This window comes from Orcinus orca, chromosome 6 (assembly GCF_937001465.1).
Source record: "Orcinus orca chromosome 6, mOrcOrc1.1, whole genome shotgun sequence".
Classification (NCBI taxonomy): domain Eukaryota; kingdom Metazoa; phylum Chordata; class Mammalia; order Artiodactyla; family Delphinidae; genus Orcinus; species Orcinus orca.
Window position 1 is genome coordinate 54167552 of NC_064564.1, and position 21577 is coordinate 54189128.

Below are 21577 nucleotides of genomic sequence, written 5' to 3' on the forward strand. Positions count from 1 at the left end.
TCCTACATGCCTGTCTCAGAGGAGGTACAGAACAAAAATGTGTTGTATTCATCAATGAACTCTTCAGAAGAAAAACTGAAAAAGACGGGACAGAAAGTAAAAATGTGGTTTCTGGGTATCACAGGCTTTCGCCATCCTCTCTGTTCAAGTGCAGGGTTTGTATTCCCAGCTCCTTTACTCATCCACAATTTAAAATCTAAAATAATTAATTGCACAATGCAATACCCACCGTCCATCATAAGCCTATGTATCTCTTTCTGTGGACAGTCTCAAAGTGAAAGAAAAGTAAAAGAGAAAATACGGCATCTGTCACAAGAAAAATAAAAAGGCTTATTTTGTTCACCACCTCCACTCTGACTTGTTGAGAATCTGCTATCTTTTAAGGAAGAATGTTAAATGATTTATATTATTTTTAATCCTTAATAAAAGTCTCTGAAGAACGCATTTGTATTCTGCTTTTACATTTATGAAAATAGAGAAGCTCAGAGCAATATGCTGACTTGTGCAACAGGCAGTAGAAGTGGAGCTCAGGCCAAGGTCAGACCGGCTCACCACTGTGTTCACTACACATGCTGCCTCTGGCTGGCACAGTCCCCTCAGGAAAGTTCTCGAAAGCTAGAAAGTGACTCAAACTCTCCCCAAAACATTTGATACATCATTCCCCACCTTATCCTCTTTTCGTCCCACCCCAGCACAATTCAAACACCAGCTCCGTGTTGCCCCTATTTGGAAAAGTAATGATAAAATCCATTATGACATTTCACCTTCATGGAGGCTTTGTTCTTAGGATAGTAAAAAAAAAACAGATACTTTACATTTTCTGTTTTAAAATATACACTAAAAGGAGAGTACTTTTAAGAATAACAAATGTATTCTCAGGTACCAGTGGAGAACGGTTTCCCCTTTCCTTTCTCTCTTCTCCACTTAGTATGCTGGGCAATTTTATGTCAAGGGAACTCTGAGTGATGAAGACTCACCCGTTCCATCTCTTTGAAGTCATCATCTAGCTTGGTTCCTTCAGCTCCTCCAACTTTCTCACTCACTTTCTGTAGAAAATAACCCAAAAAAGGAATTATAAATAAAATTTCTTTTAAACATGTGTCACAAGTTTTAAGCACTTTGACAAACATCATCTAATACAATCTCATAACTATTCTCTGATGTAGGTGGGCCGTCCCATTTTCATAGGAGACAGCTTTGGCTCAGCGGATATGAACAACTTACCAAAATCCATGCATCTGGTAGGTACTGAAGCAAGAATTCAAACTTATATCTTCTGATTTCAACCCTAGTGCTCTTTCTATTATATAAATCATCACACAACTATCAAATCACTAACGTTTTCGTTTTGAAAGTTCCTAGGGAAAACAGCATCATACAATAATCATTTCCCTCTGATAATGGATCTAAAATGCTACCTAGGTGGAAAATTGCTACATCTTCAACCTATTCCTCAATGGGCTGTTGAACAGATAATCACAAGCATCTATCAAACTGGTATGAAAAATATCAGCCTAGCTGATCTTCAGATCTTATAAATCTCCCTGTAGCTGTCTACATCCTTATATACATAAGATAAACTATGTGGAAAGATGCTGAGGGCAATTCTTTGCTACCCAATCAATTCCCATTATCATACATTTTATTTTCATCAATTTACATATGCCAATGGTCATTTTCCACATGTAGAATTCATGTTCATTAAAAGATTAGATATTCTATTCTGTTTTGAAATAAAGACTCAAATTAAGTCTAATAAAAATTATGAAGGGATCACAAGGAAGATACTTTAATTTCATCAAAGACAGGAAATATTAAATGCTAATGACACCAGAATTTCATTCCTCTTAAAATAACTGTAAAGGTAGTTAGATGCTTTTTACTAAGATGTCACTGTGCTACATAAAGTTATCATACACAGATACTGAAGTAGAATTTTCCATTTCCTTTAATAGCCACTGTGTTGAGGGTCTTTGCAGAGGATCCCCACCATGGCCAGACCTGCAGCAACCTCAGTAACAACTTGGGTCATCCAAGTGAGCTTGGGTTACCTCCTTCTAAAAGGGTCCTGGCATACGTGGCTCCATCTTTCTGGCCGTGGAAGCTCTGATATCCCCTTATAGGGGGCTGAGGTATAGTCCTTACACGTTCTTTCTTTAACTCCTGCATTCTGCCATCAGGAAAACCTTTAGAAGAGATTACTCTTGGGAAAACCAAGAGTCTGAATTCTATCACCACTCTGGCCCAGATTTCACCTCAGCAGCACTAACAGGAGGAATATGCTATGATGGAAGGGCATGGAATGGACTGCCATGGTACACAGAGTTGTTATGAAAATAAATGGCATAGTAAATATAAAAACCGGTGCGTGAACCTACAAGACATGCAATATATCCTAGTTCTGTTCTCTTACCAGTAAACTGTATATCTGATTAAATACCCTGGTCTTTCCCATCCGTTTATTTAACTGTTGTTTCATACTTTGAGAAGAATCTAGCAATTTTCATTAACATAATACAATGTTAGGCAGATAAAGGTCAATGATTAAAAATGAAATGTTAGTAAAAACAATATTCACATCTTTAATTTGTATAACTGGTACTTTCACTTGTAATTTATCATCCAGTATGCATACCGTAAGAACTATGTAGAGCAGACATTATTCCTATGTTGCAGATGAGAAAACTGAGGCTTGAGTAAATTAAACTGCCTGTCCATGGTAGGGATCTTTAGCTAGGAAGAGGCGGAACCAGGACCTGGAAGGCAATTTTCCCAAGTAAACCCTAGGTGGCTTTGCATTTGCACCACAGCGCTAAAGAGCTGTCCGTGGTGCTGGCCACTTCTGCCCGAAGTTCCTTTAGATTCAAAGGGCCAGATGGCCAGAGTTAGATTCACTGCTTTAACCTTCGGTCCTTGACATCAGCACTCTCACTTAACCTGTATCCTAGGTGATGATGGCTATCAACTATTTCAACAGTCTGCACAGATCCAGGTTTTGTGTAGCATCACTATCACCAAATCTAAAAAGCCTGTATCAACTGTGATCTGGCCCAGAAGTCAGCTTCTTTACCTACTCTTAAAGATGTTTACCAACCCAGAAATGGGGATGGGAAGGCCTTAGGATTCAGTTTAGAACCTCCTAGTGGAATTCCAAGTGCCAGTAACTTAACCTGCATGTTGAGGTTTAAGTTATAGAAAAAGGGATAGAAGGGGACTTAAAGGTTATTAATATCGAATTTTCCCTATCACCAAACTAATTTTACTATTAGTTTTACACTGATTCCCTCCCTTTCACTTTGCTCAGTGATGGCAGTTTTAGCTCATACTTAAGCCCCCCTCTTGTGTCTTATTCTTGAAGTATGTGGTTTTCTGTTAAATTTGGGCTGGGAAACTCTAATCTTGGTGAACTCCTGCACAATAAAGAAATATAAGCTACACAACCCCGACTCAACTGTCTCAGTTCTACCTGTCTGTTTTCGATGTCACGGAACTCACTATATCACAAGGCCCCATTTTAGTTGAAGAGGATCATTATAGATATACCCCTCCCATGACCCGTGAATGAGATATTTAATTTTCATTTGCAAAACTGTCACAAAAACCAAGCAGCTGAGAAATGTCTCCATTTACAGTAACATTAGAGAATCCTGGTAACCTTGGGTTAATCCCATTTTGGCCATCTCTAAGCCATAAAATATGACCTTCATCAAAAGCACAAGGGCTTATATAATACTTTCAATCCCATATTGCTCAACTGAGAGTAATTTTAATTTCCTCCCATTTTGCATCCATCAACAGGTTAGCACCACAATTGCTGGCTCTGTATCAAATGGGATCACACTGGCCATTAGTAATTTAGAACTAGTCCTGGTAACTCACATGGAGGACAACTCATCAGTCCACTGGCTTTAACTATTTGGCTTAAGTACTGAGGGGGAGGCAGGGGAAGGCAGGAAGACAGAGAGGAAGGGAGAAAGAGAAAATATGAATCTTTCTATTCTCCACAAAAGCTGACATTTGAGCTGCTCTGAGAGAAAAGTTCACCAAATATACTGAATGAAGCTAACAGGTAGATACTGGTCCTGGTCTGATTATTTGGTTGATATAAATTTTCTTATCTAATTAGATTCACAGAAAAAGAAGAGTATTCAAAACGACATCCACATTGTTCTCTGGGCTATTGTTTTCCCCAAGTCACAAAGGATCTAAACATATCAAGGCATTGAATTAAACAATGTGTTAAATAACAATCTTCTCGCTCCTAAGGAGTATGCCAAACATTTTCTCCTCCTGTTCTTTAAATAACGTTACTAAAACTTCTATTGCCTTTGTGTATAAGAGTCATGGTGAGGAAGACAGGCTCTCTGAGCTCATTTGGCCAACGATGAGTTTTGTTTTCCTCACCTAGCACCATTTATTTAAGAATAGTTTTGCCCTACTATTTTCCAGTGAGGTGGTTCCTAAAACCAAGATTTCATAGAATTGAATGATTTCCGATGCTGTTTAGTATACTTTAGCTAATATGCTTGCGTTTTGAGAAATTGATCCCCTATTTAAATAAATACCAGCAAAAGTTATGTGAATCAAACAAAACAGTATAAATGAGTCGATATGCCCACCTGTACTGTCTAAAAACAACTCTACTGTTCAAAATCTTCAATTGTACCCATGCAGCACAACACTGAGAGCTTATACTCTTTTTTTTTTTTTTTTTTTTTTTTTGTGGTACGCCTCTCACTGTTGTGGCCTCTCCCGTTGCGGAGCACAGGCTCCGGACGCGCAGGCTCAGCGGACATGGCTCATGGGGCCCAGCTGCTCCACAGCATGTGGGATCTTCCTGGACTGGGGCACGAACCCGTGTCCCCTGCATCGGCAGGCGGACTCTCAACCACTGCGCCACCAGGGAAGGCCTGAGAGCTTATACTTTTAATCTTATTTTCTATTACACTCTCCATATATTCTGTATTCCAACCAAACCGAAAATCTCACCACCTTCTTATTCTTCATTGTATTCCTCACAACACATACTCAGGAAAGATTTGTGGACTGAACTACAGTGTAGTTTTGTAAATGTTAATGTTAAGATGACTGAAAGGAGGCATAAAGTAAGGCAAACAAGACTGATTATCTCACTCAGGGATAGTTTTTCTCTTCAAAAAAAGAAAATAAATAATATAATCAACTCACGTTTTAAATTAAGTCTTAATTCTGAGTCTGCAGTAGTGTTGTCTCATGCTATTTTTTTCTATATGCCAAATAAGAAAAATGTCAAGGGAACCAGCAGCAGGAGACAGCTTAAATAAATGACCACTGTTCCCAGCCCAAAGGATGCCTCTCGCTTTCCAACAATGACTCATCCTCTCCCACATTAACTGTCAACTCTAGGCAAAAGACACTCCATTCTCCAGTGGCAGCTCTGATTCTTCCCTGCATTGCATTTCAATCAAACACTGAAGATCCAACTACCATATCTCCAGCTACTTTTAATAAAGGCCTCCTTGAAAATCACATCAGTGAAATTCAATAGACTTAAGACCAAATTGATTCATACGTCACTGCCTAATGTCCCTGCAAAGTTATTTACTGCAAAGTTATTTACTGCCTAATGTCCCTGTTTTTGTTTAGCTTTGTCTCATCATTCATTATACAAAGCCAGGTTTCCTTAGCATCCACCAAATATGCTGTGTTAATTCCTTCTGCCTTGTGTCTGGATCTATTTCTCTTTTCTTATTTTCAAATCCTACCAATTCTCTAAGTTGTTCACCCAGATTTCACCTTCTCCATCTTCATCTTGATTGCCCTAGATGGAAGTTACTAGATTTCCTGTGAACTCTTAATGAAACACATCATCTGCTGGACCCCCTGGAACTAGCTACTTGATGAGTAAAATTGCTGAGAACTTCTGCTCGTCTTATTGTAGGATGCAAAAGGTGGGAATCATGTCACATGCTTCTTTGTCTGAAAACATCTGAGACTGCAGCACCTAACACAGTGTTTGCAGAGCAGACAATTATCAGTTGAAAAAAAAATGTATCTCAATGAATTATTCTAAGACAAAAATAAATTGAAGGAGGACCCTTCACTATGAATGAGCACTGGTTCTCAGTCTTCTTTCTGAGACTCTTACCTCCCCTGTAAAGTGTCATATCTTCTTCGCTGTCAACAGGCAAAAAAACGGAAAATTCAAAATATTGTTTTCCCAATATTTGTAGAAAGGCATCACCTATGATAATAAATAAAAGAAGCCCATACTCTGAATCTTAATGAAAGTTCTTTAATTATTATTCATTGGTTAGGTCCTAAAAATTAAATGGTAATACTTGATGACATACCCAATATTCAGAAGGAAACAGAAAAGTCAAAATTACAGCAGTATTTTCTTGGTATCTGGCTAAATACAAGTAGATCTTGTTTTTCCAGATGGTGGTATTTCCATGTATGAAAGGCAGGGTGGATAACACTTTATGGGATATAGGTTTCACACTAGTTTTTCTTAGCTGTCATTAAATTGGAATGCTTAAATGCCATGATATTTTGAAAGTGAATTTCAGAAAATATATATTTATTTTTCCCGTCAAGAAATGTTGTATTCTTTCTTGGAAAATGAGTAAAGGCATTTTCATCTATCTAAATTGAGTTAATTGAGCTAACTGTGCTATTTCTCACTATATTGAAGAAAAATAGAAAGGTTCCTAAAAATCTAAAAACTAGTGATTCCACCCACCCCGCGCCCCAAGAATTCAATAGAATGGCGAATGATTTTCTTGGAATGTCTGGAGTCACAAACTTTAAAGTGAATTTAGGTGAGCTAAGCTTTTGGCCTTTTCCCTAGCTTTCAGCCTATCTTGCTTCTTGTCAAATACTATATAGAAAATGCAGAAATTAATTTACATGATGTTCTCTGAGCTTCTGGTGTGGTTCACTGGAGTTAAAAGCAGTAACTTTCTAAGCCCTGTTTCCCTAAAGTGAGAACCTCCCATGGACTATGTGGCCAATTACTTACACACACCCCTCAAAGGGAGTTAGTAGGAGAGGTATCATGCAAGTTTCAGTCCCTCCCTGGAAACATAGTTTATACTATCACCTACAGTTTCATTCACAAGTGATCCTATTTCTGTCCTTCAGAAAGAAAAAAAAAAGTTTTAAGTATATAAAATGTGCAGAATAAAAAACCAATAACCACTTCTGTATTTTTCAACTCCCCAGAATAATCTAGTTCCTCATCAGATAAGGGGTAATTTAGCAAGGGGGATTCACAGAGTGGGAGAGTATTTCCATAAAGTTTCCCATCCCTGGCAATAGGGGAAAAAAATACACATTTTCATAGTCTACTGCAATAAGCCACCCAAACTGAACAAAACATAAAAAGACAGTGTCTGCTAAAAATAGACACTAAGACTTGGGGCTAGAATTATGTCACACAGTATTTTTTTTTTAAATTCTATTTAAAGCTCAGTCATAAAATCCCTTGAGAAAAAAGAAGAACTCAAAAAGAGAAAAAAAAAGGTACCAGTAGATCATTTGGGATTTCAGTCCTGGTTAATGAATAGCCTAGAACCTAATGCCTGATGACGCAGCTGATAAGGCAAGGGGAAGTAGTACCAGACCTTCAATTGTTAAGAGAAACTGCTGGGAAGCCCTTTTGTGTGTGTGTGAACTGAAATCACAAACTTCCCTGGACCTCTGTTTCCTCATCCACTAAATGGGGCAGGGGTAGGGTGTGGTTAGATAACCGGGAGAGTTCTAAGATGTCTTCCAATTTAAAATTTGATGTCTATTTGTATTATGGTTAATTTGATGAGTCAATTTAGCTAGGCTATAGTACCTGGTTATTCAATCAAACACTGATCTAGCTGTTGCTATGAAGATATTCTGTAGATGTGTTAATTCCACAATCAGTTGAGTTTAACTAAATAAGATTATCCTTGAAAATGTGGGTGGGTTGCATCCAACCAACTGAAAGGCCTTAAGAACAAAAGTGAGGTTCCCTGGAGGAAGAAGAAATTCTGCCCCCATATCCTACTGTTTCTGTTTCTCTGAAGAACCCTTACTGATGCAATTTCTACCTGCTGGAGTGCTGTTTATAGTACATCAAAGGTAGATAACAATTAGGAAAGGAAGGAGAAGAGAAAATACCATGCAAAGTGTTTGAAGAGAAAATGCTATGGAATTCTCCCCCTTCCCACCCCCAGATTCTCAGATTAGAATTATTTTGATGCAAATCTCCTTCTAAAATTAAAAAAAAAAAAGACAATAAATCATCTTTAGTAGAAGATGCCCATAAAAAGTAGAGTAACTGACAGTTGCTGGGTCTCAGCTGCAGGGCAGGCAGCTCAGAATATGCTCCATTTCTATCACTAACGCTTGGACAGCCTCCATCCATCCATTCAAGGTAGGTACCTCACCTTTGCAGAAAGCAAACATCAAGGACAAACTGCAAGCCAGTGGGTATTTGAAGACACTTGAGAGACTTCCTGCAAGTATTTCACGCATCCACACTCAGCTCTCTCTATAGCATTTTACATCACCAAATGTGGCAGCCAAGCTCTATCCTGAGAAAAATCCTCCTTTCTTCCTAAGCCAAAGAAAGCTAGCACCATGCTCTTAGCTGTAGTAAGCTTTACCTTAAATAATAATAAAGAGAAGATATGAAGAGACCTCAGAGATAGTCACGAAAGTGGATGGACAACCACTTGGCATTCAATAAAGAGACACCAGATCCACCACCTTATACAGAAAAATCACTGACGTGCGAATAGAGGGATTCAATTGGGAACACAGAATAACAACACAAAACTCAGAAAGATGGATCCCTGTCTGAGATATCAAGTTTGATAACTCATACCGACAGAAATTCCATCATCTGAACCAAAAATGTTAAAAGCACCTTAGTGACAAGGCAGATACAGATACAGATTTCATTTATAATCTGGGCAGAATTTCCTGAATGCTAAGCATCTTGTCACCACCTAAGAAGACTAAGCCCTGACAGGTGCACCACTCTGCTTCTACCTCAAGCTTCAAGGTCTGCTGCCTGCACTGCAGCCGACTGTGGAGATTCACACCTGGTAGGCTCATGCTGAAGTTGGAGAAGGAGGCGTGGAGGAAGCTCCCCTCCCCGACAATCATACAAATTCCTGGTTTGCTTTTTACCCGTTATTTCTACTATTAGAACTTTGGGTGTCCTCTGCCCCTGCAGGGTATATTTCACAGGCAAGCCTGCTGCAACAGCTAGAGCATGTGTTCAGAGTAATGTCACTGCATCCCACATCATCTAAAAGTTAATTTGACCCCTTCTTTCCCAATATGCTTTTAAGGTGTGGAAAGAAACTACTCACTTCACTGTCCAATTTCCTATTGCTTCAGTCAATTCTGTACCAATAGTTATATTTCTCACACACACACAAACACTTATATAAACACAAACATATACGTAGGAAGTATTTGGCATTCCTCCAGGCTTAGAGTTGCTCAAAGTTATACATTAAATTGGGGACAGGGTCTAAATACAATTCCAGCACTCCAAACTGGCACTACTGGCTTCCTTTCCTTTCAAGTTTCTGCCCAGTGCTTTTCAACCAACCATGTGGGAGACTTGCTCTTGAATGAGTTGACTGATTGCAAAGCTCTGATAAAAATATGCCAAAAAATAAACTATGGAAAGGACATAAGAAAGAATACTGTCTTTTTAATTCTTCTCAGGTTTACTGATGTGCTAATGTCAGCTAGGGAGTGGTGGACACAGGGACCCTGAGAAGGCTGTCCTCTTATTTGTTCAATTGGGACATGAGAGAAGAGATGGAGGAATATTTGGAAGGGACTGACTTAAGAAGAGGCTGGGCATCTCTTTTCATGACAGGGAAATGTGAAGCCAAATATGTATCAAGAAGACACTTCCTAAAGTCACTTCCCTAAAGCTCTGGGGTGTAGGGAAAAGAAAACTGAATTAAAAATTTTAACAACTTTAGTGTGATATAATTTGCATGCCACAAAATTCACTCATTTAAAATATACAATTCAATGACTGTTAGTATATTTACAGAGCTGTGTGATCATCACCATAATCTAATTTTTGAACAGTTTCATCACACCAAAAAGAAATCTGGTACACATTAGCAGTCAGCCTCAACTCCATTCAAGGCCCCACCCCCTGGCAGCCACTAATCTACTTTCTGTCTCTATGGAAATATCTGTTTTGGATATTTCATAGAAATGGAATTATATAATGACGTGGTCTTTTGTTTCTGGCTTCTTTCAGTTAGCATCACGTTTTCAAGGTTCATCCATGTGTGGCAGGTATTAGTACCTCCTTCCTTTTATGGTTGCATAATATTTCATTGGATGAATATACCCTATTTTCTTTGTCCATCCATAAGGTGATGGACATTCTGTGTTATTTTCTAGGTTGATAACCTTGGGCAAATCATTTTACCTCTCAACTTTTCTGACATGTGGATAATTCAAAGCAACCTCACAGGACAGTTATGAAGATTACATAAGATGACTGAGTAGGTGCTTTGTTGACTGTAAAGCACTTCACCAATGCAAAGGATTAGTGTCGTTACTCTAGAAGAACCACCACGTGACTCTGTTACCTAAAAGGAACACAGTGACATCACAGACATGGCGACTGTAAGGTTGAGACTTCCAAAATATGTCTACCCAGGACTAACTTGTGGTAGAAGGAAGACACAGACACGTCCCAAAATCCAGGCCAAATAAAGGCTTGAAGGCCATTAATACATACGGCATCGACCCAGATGAGGAACTTTAAAGAGCAAAATGGTGTTCCTGCGGGCACTCGTTACCAGTTAAAGATGAACTGGAGATTTACATTTCAGAATGCAATGCTATACTGAGAACCCATTTTTCAGAAGTGACCTCTTAAGTTTTCTTATCAAATCAACCCACGTAGCCAGAGTTCTGTGTTATAGCAGTTCATGGAGGTAGCAAGTAGAGGTTAAGTAGGAGAATGTGAGAGGAAAGTGAATACATTCATGAGGGCATGCAGTATGTTTTTTTCTTTGGGGGGGGCTGGGTTTTTTCTGGCAAAATAAGGGATTCCAATTCTAATTTGAGGTGACGTTGCAGGAAGGAGGGAGTCTGGTCACCCCTCAGAATAGAAGCACTGCAGGAGTAAAATTGTGTTTTTGTTGGGACTACATCATCCCATGGGTACCTGTGTGTGCTGGAGGGTAGGGAGAGGAGCAGGGGTGGGGAGCACTGAGGACGTGGGGTTGAGATAAACAGATACGTTATGGTCAGACAGCCAGGTCATACCAGAGATAGGACTGAAACCCAGGTCCCTCGATTCCCATACTCAATAAAAATCCTGTTTTCCAGGCTTCCCTCGTGGCGCAGTTGTTGAGAGTCCGCATGCCGATGTAGGGGACATGGGTTCGTACCCCACTCTGGGAAGATCCCACATGCCGCGGAGCGGCTGGGCCTGTGAGCCATGGCCGCTGAGCCTGCGCGTCTGGAGCCTGTGCTCTGCAACGGGAGAGGCCACAACAGTGAGAGGCCCGCATACCACAAAAAAAAAAAAAAAAAAAAAGAAAAATCCTGTTTTCCAGGAGAGAGTCTACTTGGGTTAGCGGTAATCAATAGATACCAATCTGCAACATCAGAGGATAGTTTAATGTACGGAAGTTCTTTAAAAAATTTAACTTGCTTTCCGTAACTGTCTATATTGCTAAAAATCATTGCTAAGCATTTTCTTGGTAACTAACAAGATTTGATTAACATCAGTTAGGTTTTACTGTCCTTCAATAATAAATCTGTAACTCTCTTCCTGTGCCTATGTACCTACTGTGATCAAATCGTCACTAGGTCACCTGTACCTTCCCCTGTAAAGATGTCCAAATTCCTCTGTGCTCCCACAGCCCTGGTGACACTGAGCAAGACACTGTAGGGCCTTCCCAAGGACAGACTCCCCACCCCTCATATCCCCCACCTGCCTCGTGTTTGTAGAAAAGCTTTAGTCTCCTAGGCTTTCCCCAAGTTCCAAAGAACACATTTAATCAGAAAAGTGAGAAAATGCAGAAACAAAGGAAAACAGTCAAGCAAGACAAAATAAGAATAGGTTAGTCAAGAACCTTTAGTTCTTCCTCAGGGGCTACAGATAATGTCCTTAGCCATGTCCTTGAATTGTTTTGCAGATACTAAAACCTCCACCAGGTGGAAGAAGCTAACTACGTGATGACCATGAGCACGTAGCCCCCAGACCAGCTGGAGCCTGAGGACTGATTAATGCTGATCCCTGTGACCTCACGGGATTACCTCACCACCCATCAATCAGAGAACTGTGCACGAGCTGATCAGGTGCCCCAGGATCCAGTCCCTCACTCTGTCTTTAAAAACCCTTCCCTAAAAGCCATTGGGGAGTTCAGGTCTTTTGAGCATAAGCTGCCCAGTCTCCTCAGCTGGCCCGGCAACAAACACTGTACTTCCTTCACCACAAGCTGGTGTCAGCAGCTCGGATTTGCTGCACATCAGGCGAGTGGACCCAAGTTTGGTTCGGTAACACTGGGTCAGACTCTATTCAGCACTCGTTAGGTTGTATTTTGTACTATCATCATCTACCTGAATGCCTCTCCAACGTTTTAGAGTTCCTAGAAGGCAGTGATCTTGGTCTTGTTCATCTGTTTCCTAGTGCTCAGCACTGCCCTGGCACAGGGCTGGCCTGCAGTGTATGTCAGTACACCAACCTATGCACAAATTTGGTCTGCTTAATTTTTTCCTATTTCAGTTCTATTTGGTATCATTCCCCTGAACAATCATTGTACTTATCTTTTCTTCCTTCCCTCAAAATACCCCTCTACTGGTGGCAAAGTCTGATGGGATACAGGATAATCAGCAGCAGCTCTGGACACATTCTCCAACAGTACCTTAAACAGTTTTTAAAAAATTATTATTAAGATAATATGCTGGCATGACTGCTGATAAGACTACGATGAAAATAGGAAAGGAGAGTAAAAGGAAGAGTTGGCCTATTCCATACCCATTTAAAACACTGGTGATTAGACAGAAGTGGTGCCTTTTTTATATGCTTGTTGCCTGCCACAGCATCTCCACCACCACCACCATGTAAGATTCTGCTACTTTCTAACCTCTATCATTCATTTGCAAAGTATTTACTGAATGTTTTTTGGTTTTTGGTTTTTTTGCGGTACGCGGGCCTCTCACTGCTGCGGCCTCTCCCATCGCGGAGCACAGGCTCCAGACGCGCAGGCTCAGCAGCCATGGCTCACGGGCCCAGCCGCTCCGTGGCACATGGGATCCTCCCAGACCGGGGCACGAACCCACGTCCCCCGCATCGGCAGGCGGACTCAACCACTGCGCCACCAGGGAAGCCCTGAATGCTTTTTATTTGTCAGGCAAGGAAGAGACCAGGAGGAGGATGTGCAAAGGTCCCGGGGTAAGCATGGCTCCTCCAAGAGCCCAGCATGAATGAAGATTAGAGAGGGAAGGAAAAGGCACCCAAGATGATGTTGGAGATGCTGGCAGGAGTCAGACACTGCAGGCCTTTTTGGGCCAAATGAAGGCCTTCATCCTAAGAGCAATGAGCGTAAAAGGAGAGGATTTATAATTTTAAAACCTTTTGCTAGATATACTTAGCGCAAAGCAGCTCAGTCAAATGAGAGCTGGGCATCACAAAAGGATGCTGCTTTAGGAAAAGGTTTCATCCCTGCTGGGAGGGCTACACAACATTTTGCTTTCATTTGCAAGACCACAGAATCGTGATTGTCACAAATCTGGCATGCACAAGAGAACATATGGCTTCTTTCTGAAAGAAGTCTTGCCTGCATCAAGTCCCAAATATGCTAATAAAAACATCCTGCTCTCTAAGGGGGCTTAGAGAACACAATTTTGTTGTTGTTGTTGTCCTTTTGTTTTGGTTTTGTTTCCCTTTTCTACACTCTGCATGAAAACCCACAGTGGGACTTAATTTTCTGGAATCTAAAAGAAATGTTCCCAATGAGTTATTTTATAGTTTCCTGTAAACTGTGTTTCTCTGGAGTGAATTACCTTCTGCTCTTACATAATACTTCCTAACGCAGAGCATGCTCAACCTGTCATTTAGAGCTCAGGAGCATATCTTGAACACAGCAGAAGGTTTTCGATATCACTACTACTAGAGGAGAAAGTTATCCTGTGAAGTATCTTTTTAAAAAATGAAGGGGAAGTCTCTTTCAATTGAATTACTCTGGTGCATTTTCTCTACTATTTAAATATGGGTGCCTTTCTTTTATTCTCATAATGAATTACTTTCACTCAAAAAGGTATGATCAACGTGTCAAGGCAGAAGCTGGATTTTAAGCACCATAAGAAACAGGTTCCCGAAGAAAACTTAAGAGGAAGACTATTTTCACATAGAAATCTGGCACATGATTTCAAACTCTAAAATGTAAATACCCATCTGTACACAACTCAGCTTTTAAAAAGCTCACCTTCTGCCCTAGTTGTTGTGGATACTTATGAATAAGTAAAATGTAAAAATATAATTAAAGCTCCTTTCATGCTCCCTGTGCCCCCCTCTGCTTCTGCCACCCCCACAGTACCACTCTCCTTCCCAACGGCAGTTTTGTTCTTTTACTGTCTATGTGTCTGTCTTAGTTTGGAGCTTCCCCAAACAGAGTCTGGGTCATGCATGAAGTGGCAGCAGTTTATTTGCATGGTGGTCCCAGCAAGCAGAATGAGGGAGCAGGAAGAGTGGGGCAGAGAAAGGCAAAGCCCAGAAAAGTGTGTTCTGGAGCTGGTTACCACACTCCAGAATTGGGTAATGTGGCTTGCTCCTGCAGTGGTCCCAGTGAGGAACCATGTGGAACACACCTCAGTACTGTTCCTTGGATGAAGCTGGGGCAGTCATCTGATTCATGTTTCCACTGGTTGAAGGCTGCCTCCAGATAGGTCAGGCAATACCCAGAAAAAGCTAAAATTCCAAGACATAGAAGAAACTCCTGTGGCAGAAAGGCTGGAGGAAGGATGCTGGAACTATCCACCAGGCTATGCTGAGGGAATATGACTCTAGACACACAGAGCATATGTTTACCAGGGGGTAGCAAATTTTTAGTAAAGTGGCAAGTAGAACTAGGTTAGGACTTGACGGTCAGTGCTATAGACAGTGTTTTCATCCTCCCAAAATTCATATGTTGAAATTTTAACTTCCAATGTTTTAGTATTAGGAGATGGGGCCCTTGGTAGGTGAATAGATCGTAAGGGTGGAGTCCTCATGAATAAGATTAGTGCCCTTATAAAAGAGACCCCAGACAGCACCTTCTGCCATGTGGGGAAACAGTGAGAAGATGATAATCTATGAACTAGGAAGAGGATCCTCAACAGACACCAAATCTTAGACTGCCAGCCTCCAGAACTATGATAAATAAATTTCTATTGTTTATAAATTACTCAGTCTATGGTATTTTGTTATAGCAGGCTTATAAGACAATCAGATACATTCTATGCCTCATACTTTTTTTTTAAATTAAAGCACACTCTCCCTTTTATACAGTAAACTTTCTTTCAGAGCTCCAAGCTTCCCTTGGAGTGTCTATCTGACCTGCTTGGAGAAAAGCCATAGCTTGCTTGCTTTTTGTTTGTTTTTACAATCATTTGAAAATATAAACATCATTCTTAGCTAGCGAGTTGTTCTAACATAGGCCATGGGTCAGATTTGGCCCACAGATCATGGTATGCTGAAACCTGTGCTATAAAATCTGTAAACAGTGTAAAGGTTTATCTTCTGTTTTTAGCATATATAAATGGTATCATACTGCACCCATCCTTCCATAACTTGTCACACATCAAACTTACAGATGGCACTGTAGGTAGAGGCAGACGATTCACTTGAACTGCTGTACGGTGTTCCTCTGTAAGACTACATAAAAATTTATTTTTTTAGTGATGTATACTTGGGTCGTTTTATGCTTTTCACTATTACAAACAGTACAGCAATAAGCATCCCTCTGTGAGTGTCTCCTGCTGCATGAGTAGGAGTTTTCTCTAGGATATGTGCCCTGAAGTGAAATTACTGTGTCATAAGGTACACATGATACATGAATCTTCAGTTTATTTCATTACTGCCACATTACTCTCCCAAGAAGTTGTACCAATTTATAGCCCCCCTTCAGTGTACCAAAATTCCCGTTTCTCCACATCTTCCTCAATATTTAGTTTTGTCAGACTTCTTAATTTTTGCAAATCTGATAGTTATGGATGTATATTACAATATTGCTTTCAATTTCCATATTCCTGATTACTAGGGAAGGTGAACATCCTTTCACACTAACTGATCTTCTGGGATACCTATTCTGTGGGCTGCCTGTGCATATCACGTGCCTATTTTTTTGTTTTTTTGGTTGCTACTGATGTTTGCTCTGCTATTGGGTTGTCTTTTCTTACTCACGTGCCATGTGGTAGTTCTTTATCCTCCTTTTATTTTGAAAGTTCTGACTGGCTATGACTGGCCTAGGTCAGCAGAGTGTAGACCTACTTCCACACCCAGCAGAGCTCCCAAGTACTCAAAAGCCCCATTGTATACATCACCCACTCTGAGTAAAAATAAACACATCACTTGAAAAATATGGTATTCATCCAGGGACATTTACTGAGTACTTCCTATGACATTAACGGTACTAGCAACAGAGACATAAAGATATAAGAAACCACAACCTAAGAAGCACATTCAACTACAAGGGATTAATCGCCAGATGAGCTAAATATCACTTAGCCTACAGCAAAGCCTTGAAAACAATCAGGAAAAGAGGAGGTGATGGAAGCTCTAATCTGGGTAGATTAGCCAAGAACAGACAAGACAGCCAAGAACAGGGTTCTATCTCTCCCCAGCTCCTAGTCTAGGGCTATGGTTTCATCTGAGAGAGGCAGGCTAGGCTGCCAGTGTCTCCCATTCCTCCACTCCTAACCCTCCAATGCAGAAGCACAAATCTGGGCAGGTGCTGCTGAGAGGACTACATCCTCTTCCCCAACTCCTTTTCTACTTGCAGGGCAGGGCTTGGCCCCAGGAGCAACAGGCTGAGAACATTAGGGCTCCAATCACCAAGTGAGCAACCCTAGCTCACTCATCAGGCAAAGATTCCACACTGAGAGAAGCAAGCTAAAAAACCATGCCGTGCCTGCTTGTAGAGAGGGGCTGTCACTCCGGGAGAAGTGGGCTACTGTTCCCGTCCAAAGATCTGATGTAATGGCACAGAGGTTCTGCCCAGGAGAAGAGGGAAGCCCTAATGACAGAGAGCTCTAGGATGCTGCCTGAATCGACTGTTTTTTTGGGGGACATACCAGGGAGAAGTTCATGCCTAAGGACACTGTCAAAAACAATGGAGATTCCGGTGGCAAGCAAATAATTACATGCGCCTAGTAGCTTCATGATGTAAGTATCATGATGTATCATACGTATTACAAAATGATGGACCAGCCATAAATTTAACAAAGCCTAAGAGACATCCAAGAAGAGTGCTCCTGGGATCACACTCATCCCTGAGGGTCCTAAAGAGGGAGAACATATCCTAGGCTGTACCCACTCAGGAGTAACCAGAGTGGGACTTGGGGCAGTCATGAAAACTCCCCAAGTCATACATAGATCCATCAGCAAATGTGGAAGCCTTACTGACTTAAAAGGTTTAAGCAAAACCTTTGACCAAAACACTGGCTAAACAATAAGCCACTCTAACCTAGAAGGAAGTCAGGAAGTTGGGCTTAAAAATAAAATCATATTTATCCCTTGCGGTCTGGAAGACGTTGTGCCTAGCCAGTGCTGAACCCTCCCTGGAGACACTGGAGAGAAGACCTCTGAACTACTGGACCCTGGCTAAAAATGGGTAGAAACTGTAAACTCCCTGAAGTGTGAAAACAGTCTACAAACCACACACACACATCTAAGTAGCTAGGGCGGCTTAAGCACAAACTGTGATCAATAAATGGTTGATAAAGACCCACAGAAAACCCTTAAGAATTCAGGCCAAAAATAAAAACAAGAAAAAAAAATCCTAAGCAAGAACGTCATAGAGGACGTAATGTGGGGAAAAACAGACTTTACAGAATTAGTCCAGCCAAGTCACTAAACAGATAAATAAATGACCTAACACCAACTTCAACAAACTTCCTCCAAAAAGGAAGGGGAAAGGAGTGTCAGTATTCAGAGGTGCTACCATATTTTACCTAAAATGTGCAGTTTTCAACAAAAAAATTATGAAACACCCAAAAAACAGAAAAAAACAAAACCCAGAAAAGTTTGACCCATACACAGGCAAAAAAACAGGCAATAGAAACTTACAGGTGCCCAGAAGTTAACAAGACTTGAAAGCAGCCATTTTAAGTATATTCAGAGAACAAAAGGAAGCCAAGCTTACAGAAGTGAAGGAAGGTTTGATGACAATGTCTTGTCAAACAGAGAATATCAACAAAATGATAGAAAATACAACAAAGAACCACATGGAAACTCTGGAGTTAAAAAGTACAGTAACTGAAATGAAGAATTCAGTACAGTGGCTCTGCAGATTTGAACTGGAAACTTATTAACAGATGAATAGAGACTATATAATCCAAAGAAAAGAAAGAAAAAAGAAGAAAAAAAATAAAAAGAGCTTCAGAAAGGTTGGACACCATTAACTGTAGAACATACGCACACTGAAAGTACCAGAAGGAAAGGAGAGAGAATGGAACAGAAATATATTCAAAGAAATAATGGCTGAGAATGTTCCAAATTTTATTTTTAAAAAACATACTAATCTATATTTCTAAGAAGCTCTATGAACTCCAAGTAGGATGAATTCAAAGAGAACCACACCCAAACTCATCAAAATGTTGAAAGCCAAAGATATATTGTTGAAATCGACCAGAGGAAAACAACTTGTTCCACTGTGGAACATAAAATTAACAGCTGACTTCTCATCAAAAACAATGGAGGCCAGAGCGCTTAAAGAAAAATCAGGAAAAGACATATAAGTTTTGACTGTGGGAGAGAGAAAATCCCAGAAAATACATTTGGAAAGGGTCTTCGTAGGTAGCAGAAATCCTCCGGCAAAGAGAGGAAGAACGCAGAATTACCTCAGGAAGGTAGTGCTGAGAGAAAATATGAAGAGAATACTGATCTCAGGTGTTAAAAGATATTACCTAAAACCTACCTTTTCATTACAGTCAATTTTTTAAAAAACTCTCATCTACATGATTTGAAAGTTTATGAGAAGTTAACAACTCTTTCATCTCACAGATTGTTGAGATACATTTCTCAACCAGACCTGTCATCAAGGCATTTTGTATTTAAGTTGGTGTATGAAATTCATATAGACTCATTTGTTAATATTCAGAAAGAAGTGACTCAATTATTAACTACTTATAAGCATGTACCATGTGGGTGATAATAAAGGCAAAAGTTAGGTGAGATTAATTATACCACACAATCAGAGAATTTACTCATTCATATTTTTTAATTAAAAATTTAAGATTTCAATGTTTGTAAAAAATAAAAGTGGGCAGTCAGGAGAAACGCCAGAAGACTCCTCGAACACTGATTATTGATGGTACAAAAAAGTAAGAAATATACTCTGGTTTCTCTTCAGATCATATAAATCTTTCACCTTTTACTAAAGATTTCCCTGGAGAGGAACAATTCTGAGTCTTTCCCCAATTTTTTGAGGCCTTGCTCTCGCAAGGCTTATAAGCATGTACAAAAAGCATATGATGTTTTACTTTTCAAAAATATATCGTTGTTGGTAGTTTTCTTGATGTTAAAAAAAAAGAAGTAAGAAATATATAATGTGAGATTTTGAGGGTACATTATGAAAACTCTGGTACAGAAATAATGCAAATGAAATCCACAAAGACCATTTATTTATACCACAGCAGTAAGCTTGCTTCGTCTCTCAGAAAACGTTGCGGTGGGTTTTTTTTTTTCTGCTTTCTGTGTATTTTAAATGTGCTTTTACTATAGAGTATTGTTTATCTTTTACAATTGAAGCAAATTTACTAATCAGGTACTGGTGATTTAGCTAAAGACATCTGTGAAAGAAAGGGGTATGGGGCACCATGAAGCCGAAATAATGAGCTAGCTCAAAGAACCCAGTAATTATATTTAGAGTGCCCTGGATACACCTACACCTACCACTTCCTAGTGGAAGCCTAGTTGGTATAATCAGATTTCAACAGAAATTACTGACAGAAGAAAACGGCTAATTTACAAAGACAATAAGTGGTGGTGGTAGCAGCCCTAGCAGACTCTGAAGGGAAGTGGCCCAGAGAAGTCTAAATCCTGATGAGCCATTTGGTAACAGAAGGAACTTTTGTAACCCAACATTTTACAGCACACTCAAAGGCCAAATAGTTAAATTACAACTATAAAACAAAACAAAACAAAACAAAAGTACGTCCAAAAGGAAATGAATGCTCAAGATGGCATGGAGAAATGTTTTCTCTTGAATAATGGATATCAGCTATACTCAATCAGTTCTTGTCCAGCTTAGGGAAGATAATAGTCTTCCTATTAACCTTTAATCAGTTTTCCTAAAAATCCTGAAGAAAAGGTAGATTGTATTATCCAGGTTATATCACTAAGCTTAAAAGTAACCCACTCCAAGTCATGTAGTTACTAAACCAGGATCTACAGACATCTTAAGGCTATACTGAAGATTCTTTGAGAATGGAACTATCAGACTCATCTTGCTGACTCCTCACAATATAAACTCCTGATAAAAAGGAGACCCTCCAAAGTTAGTGGAGGCAAGAACAAATACAGAGTCAGAGGCGGGACAAGATTTACTGCCCTCATATCACAGGCGCACTCTGCCCCCAGTGTTTCTCAATGCAGCGCCCACCTGTACTAGAATTATCCAGAAACGAATTTCAAGTACACTGCAGCAGCTCTCCCCCTCTCCCAACACCCACCAGATAGCTAAATCCGAGTATTTGGAGGTAGGGTCTGGGAATCTGCATTTTTAAGTTCCCCAAGTGTAAGAAATGCTGCCATATTGTGGCAATCCCTAATCTCAGCATCATGTCACATCAATATATAGTTCTTCCTCTTACTTACATTTACGATATGCTTGGCAAAGTAAACAGATGCTTGAAAAATCACCATGAGAAGCTCAAACACCCTGTGAGGGAGACACAGAGTGACCTAGTGTTACAAAATGACGATATCTGAATTTTGCCACTGCTTTCTTCTGAAAGCTGTCTTCTGTTTCTCCATATGGAGAAAAGCTGAAGTATTACCATCACCATCTGGAGTTTTAAACAATAAAGCATCAGTAGAGATTTACAGTGTCCCTAGCTTATAAGATCTGAATTCACTTAAAAAATCACTGAGTACAATTGTCTTTTACAAGCCCCGAACCCAAACAACCTGCAAGAGCAGGAGGAAAGATAAACTTATTGGCATGTTTCTAGCCCCCTGTGGGCACCATCACCTATCCAAACTCATTAATTATGTGGAACTCAGAGGTTTCAAACAGAAGCTTCAAACTGAAAAGGTCAGAGGCATAACAGGCTTCAGAAAAAATAATGGGGACAGATCAGCTATTGGTACATCTCTGACTACCGCTAATAGTAATACCAAACACACTTACAG

The 21577-nt window shown here is 40.1% G+C and overlaps 1 protein-coding gene and 1 non-coding gene across 3 annotated transcripts in view; one reads left to right on the forward strand and one right to left on the reverse strand.

Annotated features, from left to right (window-relative positions):
- Positions 1 to 21577, reverse strand: part of SH3GL2 (SH3 domain containing GRB2 like 2, endophilin A1) — a 201296-nt gene that overhangs the window by 62269 nt on the left and 117450 nt on the right. The window contains exons 1-2 of one of the 2 annotated variants that reach the window (XM_033439726.2): positions 21041 to 21103; positions 978 to 1046 (exon numbers count right to left, since the gene is read on the reverse strand). In XM_033439726.2, the coding sequence (XP_033295617.1) occupies positions 978 to 1046; positions 21041 to 21088 (117 nt within the window). In that variant the 5' untranslated portion in view covers positions 21089 to 21103. Of the gene's footprint in view, positions 1 to 977; positions 1047 to 21040; positions 21104 to 21577 lie in introns of those variants that run through there. The other variant, XM_004276109.3, reaches the window with a different exon arrangement.
- LOC117203776 (U5 spliceosomal RNA) lies at positions 19555 to 19670 on the forward strand. The gene has a single exon (XR_004486668.1). It is a non-coding gene; the product is annotated as a U5 spliceosomal RNA (small nuclear RNA).